This window comes from Drosophila montana, unplaced genomic scaffold (genome assembly GCF_035044405.1).
Source record: "Drosophila montana isolate Dmon_TW-CO22-7 unplaced genomic scaffold, ASM3504440v1 contig_1624_1, whole genome shotgun sequence".
Taxonomy (NCBI): domain Eukaryota; kingdom Metazoa; phylum Arthropoda; class Insecta; order Diptera; family Drosophilidae; genus Drosophila; species Drosophila montana.
Window position 1 is genome coordinate 4,485,516 of NW_026996559.1, and position 14,905 is coordinate 4,500,420.

The 14,905-nt window shown below is 39.4% G+C and overlaps 1 protein-coding gene across 1 annotated transcript; it reads right to left on the reverse strand.

The window, feature by feature from the left end:
* Positions 1–10,964: 10,964 nt before the first annotated feature.
* LOC135440503 (exopolyphosphatase PRUNE1-like) lies at positions 10,965–12,949 on the reverse strand. Its single transcript, XM_064699705.1, has 2 exons — positions 12,777–12,949; positions 10,965–12,708 (listed from the first exon to the last, which is right to left on the reverse strand). Exons 1-2 carry the CDS (start codon positions 12,849–12,851, stop codon positions 11,569–11,571), a joined length of 1,215 nt encoding a protein of 404 aa, XP_064555775.1. The 5' UTR covers positions 12,852–12,949; the 3' UTR covers positions 10,965–11,568.
* Between the last annotated feature and the right edge of the window lie 1,956 nt (positions 12,950–14,905).

Here is a 14,905-nt window from a genome sequence, read left to right on the forward strand (position 1 = left end):
AAGAAGACGTCGCGACGGCGACGGCAATGGGAAAGGCAGCGGCAACAGCAAATCCAAATCAAAAACAAATCTTGTTACGACAAATTTCAGCTACTATGCGACCAAGTGGAACAAAGGCGGCCGCCCGAGACGTAGACGTGGTGGGGTAGAAGACGTTGTGTTGCAGCAGCCGCAGAATGTCTCGCTGCACAAAAAGAAATGCGCATGGGTAAGCACAATGCGAGGTCCTTAGATGCAGCCTGCCTGGCTGCGCGGCTGCTCGGCTCCCCCCTGGCACGTTACACTTATTTGCTTAAAGGCAGCCGCGGACAAACTCAACAAATGACATTTAAAGTGCAGCGAAAAGTCGTTAACTAGCACAGCCCAGCCAACTACAACTGGCCCAAAACGACGACAGCCTGAAATGAAATGCAAATACTATTTACAAACCAGAATAAGTGTGGAACAATGCAGCAAACGAACCTACCTCTGACCAAGTCCTAACTACACTACAAAAAGTTACGGAGGAATCCATTATTTTCGATAAAATAATAAAAAAAGATCTAGATTACTTTACAATTTAATTAATTAATTAATATAAATTAGAAATGGGATACATGAAAAGAGATAGACGGAGAGAGAGATAGGGAGAGAGAGAGAAAGAGAGAGCGAAGGAGAGAGAGAAAGAGAGAGAGACAGAGAGAGAAAGAGAGAGAGACAGAGAGAGAGAGAGAGAGAGAGAGAGAGAGAGAGAGAGAGAGAGAAAGGGGGGAAGTGAGAGATACAGATAGAGAGAGGAGCGAGAGCGAGACAGAGAGATACAGAGAAAGAGGAAAGAGGCAGAGAGAGAGAAAGAGATAGAGAACAATAAGTTTTTAATGCGCCCTTAAATACAAAATTATAACGATTCTCATCCAATCAAATATCTTCAATCTTAACTAATTATTTGGCTCAATTCCCTTACCAATTTATAGATAATGGTTTTGGCTTATTTTTATAGCTAAAAAGCGCATTTTGACCAGTGTTAGTAAATACGTTTTGTGATAAATTATTGCCTCTGCTCAATTTAGTGTGTAACAAATAATATGTTTTTTTATATTCATTTTCAGCTTCGCCATCTAAATATTTAAATTTATATGTTTTTTTTTTCGAGTGTAGACCCCCAGAATGAATCTGTTCGCTGGCCAGCAAAAGCCACTAACAAAATTTTTGCATTGTTGCTGTCGCTTGTCAAGTGTTTTCGGCTGCTGTTGACGCAAGGTCTTTGCCTTGGCAAACTCGAACTGCCAGTCAAGAGAGGTTAGAGAGCAGCAGAGGGTGGACAAAACAAAAGGGGGAGGGGGAGAGGACACACAAAACTTACCGACCGGCAAAAGCCTGTGAGGCACAAAATGCGTGCATTCAACTGTATGCGAGGACTCCGACTCGGTCGACTTGAAGATGCATTTGGTTCTCTATATGTGTGTATGTGTTTGTGCGTGTGTATGTGGATGTGTGTGAGTGCGTCTCAAGATTTTGTGTGCCAAATTGAGTCAATTTCCTGTCTGTGTATAGCTCTCAGTTGTGTGCAGCTGTCATCAACTAATCAATTGCCACATACGCATTTTAAAATGCTCTAAATTCAGCTCTTTAGCACATGAGCATGTGTGTATGTGTGTGTTTTTTGTTTATGTGTGTACGGGTGCCTGACATTTAATGTCTTTTAGCCGTTGATGTCGTTTTTATTTCTTCATCGTGGGTGTGTTTTATCTATCGTTTTTTTCTTTGGTTTTTTTTTTGTTTGGCTTTTTAGGTTGCTTTTTTTTGTCGCTTTAACTTTTTAATGATCTCTCAAATTGCTTATTTCCTACATGATGCTGGCTGCCAGCAATTACATCCCCGCCCGGGCCGCTTTCTTTGTGTCTAAGCGTTTGTGTAGGTGTGGGTGTGGGTGTGTATGTCACTTGACACACAGAGCAGTGATGAAAATAACGATGATAATAATGAAGCTCATGCTCTAAAGTTTCGACACATGCTGCGCGGAGGACATGGGTTTGGGGGAGCCCAGGCGTGTAGCTATGTTGTTTATATATATTGACATGTGCAAGTAGATTTCTTGCGCCCCAAAATGTCTTCTACACACATTCACACAGACACACTAAGCATGCTTGACAGTCTGTGTGAGCGTGAGTCGTTTGTCAAAAGGCAGCAAAACTGTTGACATAACAATGATTATACGCCTCATTAGTTACATTTCTCATATTTATATACATGTGTGTGAGCTTATTGTGTGTGTGTGAGTGTGGCTATGACAAAGCTTGCGTGGCTAATAAGCAACTGAAGAACTGCAGCTTAAGGCATTCCAACTAGGCAGCACTAAAAAGTATGCTAAGCATTTTGATCGCGCACCGGAAGTAATTGGCGACAAGCAGTGCACCACAGTGCAATGACATCTCAAGCAGTGCATGCCTAATGACTGGTCACATCACATCCCATTTGTGGTCGGTCACGTTGAGCTGCATGAGTTTGAGAGTTGTGCATGAATAGACTTTCAGTAAATACTCAAGTGTATGCGTGTGCGTATTTGGTTATGTATTGCTATTGAAAAAGTAGTTTTTGTTATATATAGCAAGAAGGAAATGGTTGCCCCAATAGTAGCTCGCACTTAATGTAGTGTGTCTAGTTTGAGCTGTTTGCAAATATAAATAAATCTAACCGTTGTCCAAAATGAATTGAAAATAAAGTAAAATATTGCAATTTTGTCAGCTGCCAACTTGACCTCAAACCTGCCCATTAACTAAAAATGTTTCTCTTTAGCTGCTTAATAGCAAAAAAAAAAAGTTAAAATTAGAAGTAAAACTTACTTTTAATCGCACTAAGAGCTCATATTTTCAGATTCAAAGGAAAGTCCGAATCCATTTTTGTCGATTTCATTTACATGCTGAATCCATAAAAAGTTGAGAACATTTGTTCAAGTCAAAAATAAAACTCAAAAAAAAAATATTATGAAAAAATTAAATTCCTGGGGCTGTTGGGAATGCGAAGCAAGCATTTTATCCGTTTCATTTTTTGGCTTTGCCAATCTGATTTGAATCTCAGGTATTTGCCGAATTTCGTTTCTTTTTCAATACATAAAACAATTCGTTTATTGAAGTTGATGTTCATCCTTATAACCCTAACGAAAGTTTTGTGAAATGTATGTAAAAAGTAAAATGTAAAATTAAAAAATATTTCATCGGAATTTCATGAATTCAATATCCAATTGAAAATGTTGTTTATTTGCCTTAAATATTTTTGTTGTGCTTGCAATTGCTATTGATTTTTGTGTTCTCCCTGTTAAAGACAAACATAAAGAGATCTATTGTTTGCTGTGCTATATTTATTAAACTAATGAGGCGTTAAGCAGTCGCCGGTTGCCAGATAAGAAATCAATGGGTAGTGCTGCGGAGGGAATGGTCTGTGAAACAGAAGCAAGAATTTATGAAATTTTCAATTTGTAGCGAAGCAGAAAAATGGCATTTGATGGGGCATTTATGGGCCTTGGCGGGTATTGACAAAAGGGCCAACAATTTGAAAGCTCAATGGCTGCGGGCAGCGCCATTGTGTGTGTGTGTGTGTGTGTGTGTGTCAAGGTGTTGTTGGCAGTATGTTGTGAGGGTTTGTGTATTGGTTGGAGAGGTGACGGTCTGCTTGGTTGACTGGCAATTTTCCGCGCTTGAATTCATTTAATAACGTGCGACACATAAAAAGCAGTTGGCAGTTGCCAAAATCATTGCGGATGAGCAGCAGCAGTAGAGAACGACAAAACGAGATGCCAACAAAGACAAAGACAAAGACAAAAGACCAAAGACAATGGCAATGGCAGAAGACAGAAACCGGCAAAAGGTACGCCAAAGCCATGTGTGTGTGTGTTTGTGTTTGGGTGTGTGTGTGTGTGTGCGGGTGTCATCAGTGTTGCCATTGCAACATATTATGCTTGTAAAAATTGAATTTTAGTGGTTCGAGCATAAAGTTCTTGTGTGTATGTGTGTGCAAGTGCAAGAGAGATAGTAACATGTCTTTTGGGCATATATTCGCACATTTTATTGTTGCGCCCAGTACGTGTGTAGCGTGTGTGTGTGTGTAAAATTTAATAATAACGACCCTCTTAAACCAACGGCCCAACCGCTTTCTTTTATACTCTCTGCTCACATACTTTCCATTTTCATTTGCCGCTCTTCTCTTGTCTCTTTTTCTCAGTTTCTTTATTTCTTTATGTGTGGCGCTGTGTTGTGTTTTGCTTGGATGTTGCTTGCAATCTCTTTGCGTTGACATTTAATGTAATAATTTTTACGATGATGCTCGACGGCATTAAAACGAGATTAAACACAAACAAGCGGGAGGCGGACGAGGCGGACGAGGCGGACAAGGCGGACAAGGCGGGCGACGGCGGCGTGATGAGAGGCACGAACATTTCCTGTTTGATACACTTGAAAATGAAGGCGAAAGATATATATATGCCTGTTATGCTCATAAAAGATGATGTAGCACATAATTACGAGCACGCATAAGCAACCCAAGTACACACACATACTTACATACGCGCAGACAGACAACATTTCATATAGATAATGGTTCAATAAAATAATCTTTCGAGTTAACACAAAAAAAAACACAAAGTTGCTCACAAATTCTATTGACAGCTGTTAACAGATTTAACTAGCTGTAATGCTTGTCGTATCAATGTCCTTGTATCATTTTTTAACATTTATATATTTAAAATTGTTAATATTTTGTTTTAAGCTTGAGGTATGAAAACTCAAGTGGAATGTAACAGAAAAATCAAATAACAAATATCTGGTAAGCCATATCGTATGCCAATTTAAAAACACGAAAAAAACTAAGCAAATGATTGCTTGCTGCTGGCTAGAAATCTGATATGTTTTATCATAAATCGAACCTTAAAGCAAACCAGCTGTGAAAAAAAAAAATAGTCGAGCCGAAATCCGATTCATACCATATTAGGTTCGAAAACCCCTTTGGGAGAGACCCAGCTCCAAAGCTGCTGCCATTTTTGGGAATAGATCACATTTAGCCCGCATCGTGTACATGGAAATATTTACAACTTTGCAACGGGCGATTTTAAAAATAAAATTATTTCAATAAAATATTAAATCATAGGACACATTAAGGTTTGAATTAAAATCTGGGTTGAAGGATACGCAAAACCAGCTGCAGAAAAGGAACCCAAAGGTAGGGAGTTGGTTCAAATCGTGAACCGAACCACTGGCCATTTTTTGTGCAAGTTCAGGTCTGCTGTCAATATACGCTCCTTTTATTTACAGCCTTGCGGTTCATTTGCTTTGTGACTTTTAGTACTTTTAGTACTATTTGTCAAGGAAATTCATCGGGAATATCCCATTGTTATATTGTGTTAATTTTGTTTGATTTGCTGCTGGCTGATTGCAAGTCCTAACTTACACAGCTAAAAACTTCTGCGCTGTTTTGTGGCCAAGAAAAAATCACAAAAAAAAGAAAGTCGAAAACAAATGTGAACAAAGAAAAAGTTGAGGGCATTGTGTGTGTTTAATTTGCTTGCCTGCCATATTGTTAGTTTATTTATTTTCAAGCAAATGCCTTTAGCTTCTCAAAAAGCTGACAATGCGCTGCTCATGTGTGTGTGATTGTATGAGATTCTGCTGGCGAGCCTTGTTTCACGCTTGAGCGGACAGGCAAAAGCCAAAAACAAAATGGAAATGAAAACGAAAATGAAAATGCGACTGTGCCGTCAAATGAAAATGAAAATGAAAATGAAAATGAGATGAAAATGGTGAGCCAAAGGCACTCGACGCGCTGCCGCTGAGCCAGTAGGCCCAATGGACGTTGCCAATAATAAAAGGGATAAAATCATAAGCCCAAATTTATGGCACTCCAGAAAGCAGCCAAGTCAAATTGTATGTGTGTAATGGATCAAGTTTATTTATAAGGCTGCCGCAACCGCTTGGCTTCAGTTCACATCTATCCGCCCAGCTTCAGCTCGTAACATGAAGGCAAACAATATTACGCATACGCAGCGATGTTCGTTTGCACAGCACAATCCAGTGCGGCCCCGAGAACGTCAGCGACAACAGCATGATGAAGTGTTATTTAAATATAAATATATTATCTATCAATAAGCTGCCTAGACATACACAAAAGCCACCAAAATGCTGAAAACGTGAAAAGCATTTTCCCGCATCAAATCTTCAAATTTGATGCCATTATTGTGTTTCTTTTTTATGAACTGTGTCTGCTCAATCTACATGTGTGCGTTTGTGTATGTGTGTGTGTGTGTGTCTGGCTTAATAATAAAGTGATTGCCTACTTTGGGGCACAGCCGCCGCCGGGCAGCGCCGCGACCCCAGAGTGCCTCGACTTTATTAAATTATGCGCGTTTGATGCCACACAAATTCAGTTTTATTTAACTCGTATCATTTATAATTTAATAGCAATATCTGTAGCATAGCAGTGAATATTGAAAATCGATAATCGACAGTCCGTAGTTGACCACAAATATATAAAATACAATCGATTTTTTTATATCCTTTTAAATTATATTTTAACCAAAGTTTAGCGCACCTATAGGAACGAGTACCAATTAAAGCCAAGAATTCAAATGCAAACAAGAAATACACCTATTTAATTGGATCAGATACCTATATATCTTTTGAATAGCTATTAAGTAATTCGCTTTATGTTTTGGTTACTGTATTGACTCTTCGGTACGCCAAAGATTGTTGGCTTTTTGCTATTTGCTTTGAGAAATGTACCCCAGACAAAGCCGAACATCTATCAAACTTCTCACAAAATACCATTTGCCACCACTTTTGCCCGCCCACCACTTGGCAATTATGGGAATCGAGGAAAACTGAAGGAAACTGAAGAAGAAATATGGAAAAGAATTTTTGAATATATACATAAATTTTTCTTTATCTAATTTAATTGGTAAAGTACATAAAAGGTACAAAAGGCTACAAACACAAAACAATACAAGAATGCTTAGGATAAGAGGGATTAAGTAAAAAATGTGCTGTATCCAAGACTTAGCGTACTTTCATATGCCTGAAATGTTTTGCGTAGTTGAATATAATGCGGCCATTACCCATTGTTATGATTCCACTTTCGAATTATGTTCATAGAAGCAGATTGTGGTTCTTATAAATTTGAGATTGCGTGGGATATTTAAAGATTGATTTTTACCATGAATCGAAGTCGTCTTTAACTGATTATATACAAAATGTTTAAATTTAAATATCTAAATTATACAGTGGCAAAGGCAAAAGGGTAAGCGGCACGAGCATTGCGTATCGTGGTAGAAATATTTTATTTTATAATGAAAACTTTAGCTCATAGTCATGGAACACAACATATTTGCATATGCGAGGGCTCTTTGTTTAGTTAGCTAACCAAAGGGCACATGTGGCGTATGCGCAACATAATAAAATCCCAATATAAATGCAATATGCATGCAAAGCCGAACGCAATTAATGTTAAGTTAAAAAACAATGTTATTTTATAGAAATTTAATTTAAGCTCAATTAGGCAGCCATTAAGCTTCTTTTACCATTGAATATTATGAAAATTACTTTCACATAAAATTACATGGGAGGCAATTGTAATTATAAATTACTTTAATTAATTTCTGCTTTGCGCTCCACAAATTTGCATGAGATATTTTATGAATTTAGTTATTGCTTTTCTTATTTAAATATGCAATAGAAATGGTTGCAATTTGTGTCCATGGCTAAGAAATTTACTTTTACGCATCAGCGAAGCATATTGCAAGCTTTTTATGTTTTAAGGCTCTCGTATAATATAATAACATTTAAATTCAATTCTTTGAAGCTCAGAATTTTGTTATTATTTTTATATTTTTAGGCGAAAGTTGGGTAAAAGAAACCCTCGCCGAATTTTCTATAGCGCATATATTTATAAAGATAAAACTCTATATGTATATAATAGATAATGTTGCGCAGGCCGCAACAAAATTCCCATTTTGTTAAAATGCAAATTAAAATATTTATGCAAATGCGAGGCAAAGAATACAATAAATTATGCCACAGCAGCGGAGAGAAAAAGCCAAAACAAATAGGTAAGCAAAGTAAAGACGAAGCCAGACGAAAAACAAAACCAAATGAAGCGTAGCGACAGGCACGAAAACAATTACCTGTTACATGGCAAAGCCAATCTCCTTCGCATTATTATTATATTTGTCATAAATGTTGGCGTCTGTCACAATAATTTGGTGCCTGTAAACAAGTTTTTGACAAAAAAAGAAAAAAAGTACCGCAAAATAAATGTATGTAGAAATAGAAAAGTTCGCTACAAAAATGGTGGCATAGAAATTTGTGACAATGTCGCTGCCAAAACGGAAGCCGGAAATATGCAAAGCCAGCGCGAGCTGAGCAAATAGCGAGTTGCTTGGAACAGCCGGACAATGGAGCTGCCCCGCTGTCTGCCCTTCCTTCCTTCTCTTGGTCAAGTGGTTGACTTGCGGGTAGAATTGCGTGATATTTAATTGCAATTTAAATTCTTTCAGTTAAGTCGACTATTGTCTTTCAGTCAAGTTATTGAGGCACTGATTGCTTCATCTGGCCGCATCACCCATACGCCTTGTGTGCCACCTACCTTAAGCAGTTTGCCAATTAGCTGCCGTTTCAGCTGCTGCAGGTACAATAAGCGTAATAAGAACAACAACGAGAACAACAACAAACAAGGCAACACCTTTTTAGCCGTCTGAAGAATTTAATTAATGCAAGTCTCGTGCGCTCTTTGAAATAATATCCATGCCACGCTCCAGACACCCTCAACATACCCACGGCAAGTGCAAATTAAAAAGGGAATCGTTAAAAGCAACGCAACTAAAAAATTTAATAAATAAAGGCATTAACGCAAAGGTGTTGTAGTCGACTGTTAAATGCTCTACATAACTTTTTTTTTTGCGAAATAATGTGAAGCGTTTACTGTAATGTGAACAACAGAAGTATATAAATACTAAGCAAATGCGTTTGAATTTGAATGCAAACTAAATAATTTTAAAGATTTACCAATTGCTTCTCCTGTATAGCAGTTTCTATCAAAAGGTATATCTACTGGTATTCACATTCAAGCAATGGCACATGTGCCTTTTCCATAGGGTAGACGAATAAAAGTCAAATGCTTAAACTTTCGTTGACAATTCAGACAAGTAAATGCCGTACAGGCTGTGGGGCAGGCAGTCTGTTGCAAGGCGTGGCTCTAAAATCCGCTTAGAGATGCGCTTAACAGCAATTATCTTCATTACGCGCCCTGCGCACAAAAGTATGCAATGGTAAACAAGAAACGCAAAAAATAAAACGAACAAAACAACAAAAGACAACAGGAAAACGCGCTTTCAACGGGATAGCGACGATTTGATATCCTTGCAGCCATAAGCCTTGAACTTGTGGCAGTGTATAGTTGTACAGAAAAAGAGAGATATGAAATTAAAAAATATATATAAATATAGCATGATTCCTATAAAATAGTATATAAATCAATTTAAATAATTAAAAATAATTGGAATGCAAAAATGTTACATCAGGACGGATAAATTATTTAGTTACTAGTTTTTCTTTTGGATTCTTATACTTGTGAAGATATCCATAGAACGTTTTGATATCACGAGGATCAAGCATATATATGTGTCGGCCTATAAAGTGGGAAATGTCGAGTAAAGCTTTACACAATTCGTGCTGAAGTTTTATTGCCTCCAGCAAGTGTATAGCCAATGAAAATGAAAAAAAGACGTGCAGTCTAACAATTAGGAGGGCAGACTCAGAGGCAAAGCCCCCTCACCTGTCCCTAGCATTGTTTTACCTGAGCAGCAGCGCTGGGTGTACCCAGAGCATTAAGCTCTTCGTATAAATGCGGCGCTGATGGATGTGTTTTGAGTGGCGCCAGAGAATAATGTCGACTCTCGACTCTCAAATCTCGACTGACGTCAGAGAATTTCCTGTTTTTGGCGTCTTTGACTTGTCGCCGTTATCAGCATTACGGTTGGTAGAGGGTGGCAGTGGAAAAGGTGCATGGGGGGGGGGGGGGGCTTGTAGCCGAGGGGTCTAAGCGATTTATAAAAGCCAAACAGCAAATGGCGACGGCAAAAAAATAAAAGTGTTGCAAGCAATTTGCGCAATGTCGGCGAGTACGTTGCCAATTCTTGTTGCCAGAGTAGAAAGACAACAACAGATACACCTCTCACTCAGACCCCCTCCCCCAACGTCTCTCCCTCCACGCTCGCAGCAAGCTTTTGCTGCCGCCATTATTGAGTGCGTGCACGTAACTGACATCAGCGCGCTTATAAATCAAGTTGCAAATACTTTTGCCTGCCCATGTGCGTGTGCAGGTGTGTGTCCGTGTGTGTGTGTGTGTATGGCAGCAACAACACAAAAAACCAGGGTCACATTCGTATATAAAACTCCATTTTGGAGTTCATGAATTTGGCAACTGGCTGCGTTGCGGGTAACTGGCACATTTTCTCGTATGATTAGATTAATGCATTGTGTAATGGTTTAAACAGTCTCCCCTCACCCCACTGCGCTGCCGCTCTGTCATCGACTTCACACAGAACAGGCAATCGCTCACGCTGATTATATGTGTGTGTGTGTGTTCGTGTGTGTGCGTAAATCATAATTTTGAGTTAAACACTCATGCTTTATACCCTGACAGACTGTTTACACATCTTTCATAATTTTTGATTACAATTATTGAATATAAATATTCCGATAATGTCGGCATATATGCTAATAACAAACGTAAGATGGGTAAATTGTGGATTGGCGGTTTTAAAATAAGCTTAATATAATATTAATAGGCTTCGAATCCAATTTAACTTCTTAATATGGACTGTAAGCCAAAAGCAAATCAGTTCAAATAACCGAACGAAAGCCCGAACAAAACCTTATTTTGTCAAAAAACCTAAAGCATATTGGTAGATGCCAATTTAGCACATTGAACCAGATCACATTACATTTATAAAAGATTTGGAATTTGATTTTAATTGTATTAATGAAATGTGCATTTAACTGGTCATATACATTACAAAATTCCAAGGTTTTATCTATATTTTCCATATATAATAAACATTATTGCGACAACAGTAAAAAAAGCAGATATTTTCAGTTAATTTTTTCTTGTGTCTTAAGGTAAAAAAATAAGAAATATCACAGCGCCTAAGATCTAGCCTGGTGTCCAAATTAAGAACTTAATTGTTTTCTAGTTAATATATTAAAATAATAAAAATAGAATCACCTATATTTGAATGGTTTGCCTACAAGGGATATTTCTCGAAGCTAAATAGAATTGTTTCTAAAAGTTTTTAATGAAATATGTTTGAATATTTTGTAATTAAATTGAAGCGTAAGGCATGATACAAGTCGCTTATGCATAGCTTTTTAAATCGTTTTTCTGTTTGGCTTGTCAAAGAATCGGAAAGTGCGTTCAACCGAGAAGATTGTTGGTGGATTAGGTGCGGATACTTAAGCTAACTTAAGATAACTGCAAGGGGGTGGGGTGGCGGGGGAATGTGCAATTTTGTTTGGCTTTATTCGAAATAAATGTAGAGAGTACAAAGGCTTAGGTGGGCGAGAACTTGTCCTCGGATACCCAGTTGTAGATGACGCGCTGCATAAGGTACAGCATATCGTAGAACTGAACGTTCCAGACATTAATAAAAAAGAAGGCGCCCTGCATGAAGTTGAGTCCACGATATGGCTCTAGTGCAAGCAAGGGCTCTACGGCTGCACTAAGATTAATAATCATGTGATCAAATAAGCGTCTATCCTCCACGTCCCTCAGTGAGTCGAGCGGTATGAGACCGAGCTCTTTGATGACCAGTCCGCCCTTGGGTTGCATGCTGGTGCCCAGCAGCATTATAAAGTCGCAGCTGTGCTCTGCGGCAAACTGTTGGATTGCCAGCTGAGCAAACTCGAACGATATGAAACGTGTGACTGCCATCGGGAAGCAGCACTGGGCAATACGTACTAAATGGCTGCCATTGTTGGCGCGCAACAGCTTGAATTCGCGCCGCAGAATCTGCGGCAGCGTCAGCTCATTTAGATCGAACATCGCATTGACCAGTGTGTCATATAGAATGGTGCGCTGCGGTGTATCCAGCTGTCCCAGCTGCTTCTCCAGATAGACCAACAGCTGATAGTCACGCACATTGGGCAGCTGCTCCGGCGTGTACTGCGCATAGTTGCTGTTTTGCAGGAGGAGTGCAGCATGGAGCAGCTCAAAGACGCGCAGACAGCGCACATTCGCATAGTTATAGATGGGGCTGTCGTATCGTTCGGTTATTAGGGCCGCACAGGAGCGCATCGGATGCATGATGCGCTGGCAGTAGATCGGCAGACGGGCGGCCTCGCATTGATAGGGCCGATAGTCGTAGACCTCCTCGGTGCAATAGTGGAAGGGGCTGACATGATGATTGACCAAGATGAACCGACTGCGCAACAGCAGCTCCTCGGGAACATCATCGCGAAAGACCAGGTGCCTATCGGGCTTGATGTGCTGCTTGTCAAGCAGAAAGCGCACTTCCGACTTGCTGGGATAATCGCGTCGCAGCATATTTAATACGGGCATATAGTTATGCTGCAGTGTGCCAGGATTGCGATAGCGCAAATATGCAATGGCCAATGTGCTAACCACCGAGTCCAGATCGCAGCTCTCGTGTGAGAGGGCAATATACATTAGCTCCGGACCGCCGGTGGGGCGCTGTAAGTGCAGCCGTGCAGCTTAGGTTGCCTTGATGTTGTGGCACGACAACGTCTACATCTACTCACCCACTGGGTCAGCCGCTGTGCGTTGACCAAAAAGCTCATGAAGTCCATGCTCCACTGCTCGCCGCATCTATTCATCACAGCCCAATAGCTTTAGATTTCTAGTTTTCTCTTTTCTCAGCTGCTACTTTTGTCAGATATTATTGTTGTTATTATTTGAGTTCTGTTTTCCTTTTGTTTTGTTTTTGTTTTTTTTTTTTTTGTTTTTTCATTACTTTAACAGGTACGACTATTACGCACAGGTGCTACTGACAGCACGTGGACACAACATAATTATTAACCGAGCATCTTGTGGGGGGTAAGCTATTTGCTGATTTGCATAATTAATTGTGAATCTCATGTTAAAATCAATATTTGAACAATGTCCGCCAATCTATCTAATCTGAAATATGCACTTCCCACAAAGTGCCTTAAAGATTAAGTCACGACTATTACCCCCCCCCCCCCCCCCCCCCATAGATTTTAAAAATTTATATTTTCTACCGTCATAGTTTGATTGTCTCTGTGTAGTATTTAGTTCTTAGCACACTTTGTATAGAATATAGCGCAGTCGGTTGCATACGAGTCTAACTATTTTCTACAGTCTAGAGAGTAGGCGAAGTTGAATATTACAGATTTCTGATAGGGTCAATCCAAACAAATGATGTAGATCTGTATCAGAAGGATTACATACTTTATTTAGGCATCCACAGAAGGTACTTTAGGAATCTAGTAAAACGGGCTTAGGTATTCGGATGGTTATATTAAACTTAGATTTTAAATGTTTATTAACACTGATGAAGTTAGGACGGAACACCTAAGTCAGGGTATCATGTTCGTAAAATATCACAGCAGTATGAGAAAACTTTAGACTGAACGTAAGCGTTAAAAATGAATGAAAAGGAAATGAATTAAGGTTTTTTTTTTGAGGAAATCGAAAAATATATATTTTATATATAACGGTGTTGGATAGTTCTTATCGTTGTAGTGTTTACGAAACATTCAAAATATTTGTTAAAATTGATCAACGTTGCCAAGGTGATAAAGTTAAAGAATGCATAAATAATACCATAATATTTAAGTAAATGGCGACTTGAAAGGTGTGTGTGGTTCCGTTATTGCATATGTTCAAGTGTTGCTAAGCGCTGAGTGGGTTGGGGTTTTGGGCGTAGCAGGTGTAGTGCAGCGTTTAGCTGGCAGAGAGCTGGTCACGACGCCGCCTTGTCTGTCAAATGTGGCCCAAATTGGCTGGCTTTTCACATTTGACCTGCACACGTAACGCGTGCCCACATATTGCTAGTGTGTGTGAGCGTTTGAATTACTGTGCGTGTGTCTGTGTACGTAAGTATTTGCAGTTATAGTTGGCACTCTGCTGTAGGGCAGAACGTGTGATTTATAATGCTCGCTACGTTCTGGTTTGGTAAATTACTTTCGCACGCGTTGAACTTCAATAATTTTTTACGCTAAAAGTTGTGCGTTTTTATTTTATTTTCTCCACTTGATTTGTTGTTGTTGTTATTATTGTTGGCATTTATGTAGAAAAATTGAAGATGCGCGAACTTTAATAAAAGGCATCGGCAAACAAGGAAGCAGCAGAAGGACGCCGACCAACAAGGCATACCATTAGGTGCTGGCTAAGTATTTTGATTTTGTGGCATGCTCCCGGGCGCAGCCAAAAGTCACATAGACATTAGCCAAGTCAACCCAAGCCGCGTCAAGTGGGCAGCTCTGAGCCAAAAATGCCATTGCGAGTCAAATGACCTTGAGTTGGCAACGCATTTATGTAGGTACATTTATGTGCGTGTATATATCTATAATACGTTATGTTATGCATACGTTTGTGTACACACACACACACGCACACACATATATTTATGCTGATAGTTGCTGTGTGCTTATGTGCGTTGCCCATTTAAATGCTACATTATGTTGAATATTCAATTTAATGTACCTTATAAATCATGTAGATCCTTTTTCTTCTGCCCGGCAATGCCAGCAACTGCTTAACGCCTCTGCCGGCCTCTGCCCCCCTCCCGTGTTTTTCTTCCTGTCTTTGCTGAGCTTTCGTATCTTGGCTTCGGCGTTTCGTGTTTGTCACAGTTTTTGCTGAATGCTCTTAGGCACTTTCAAATACGAGTAGTTTCTTTATCATC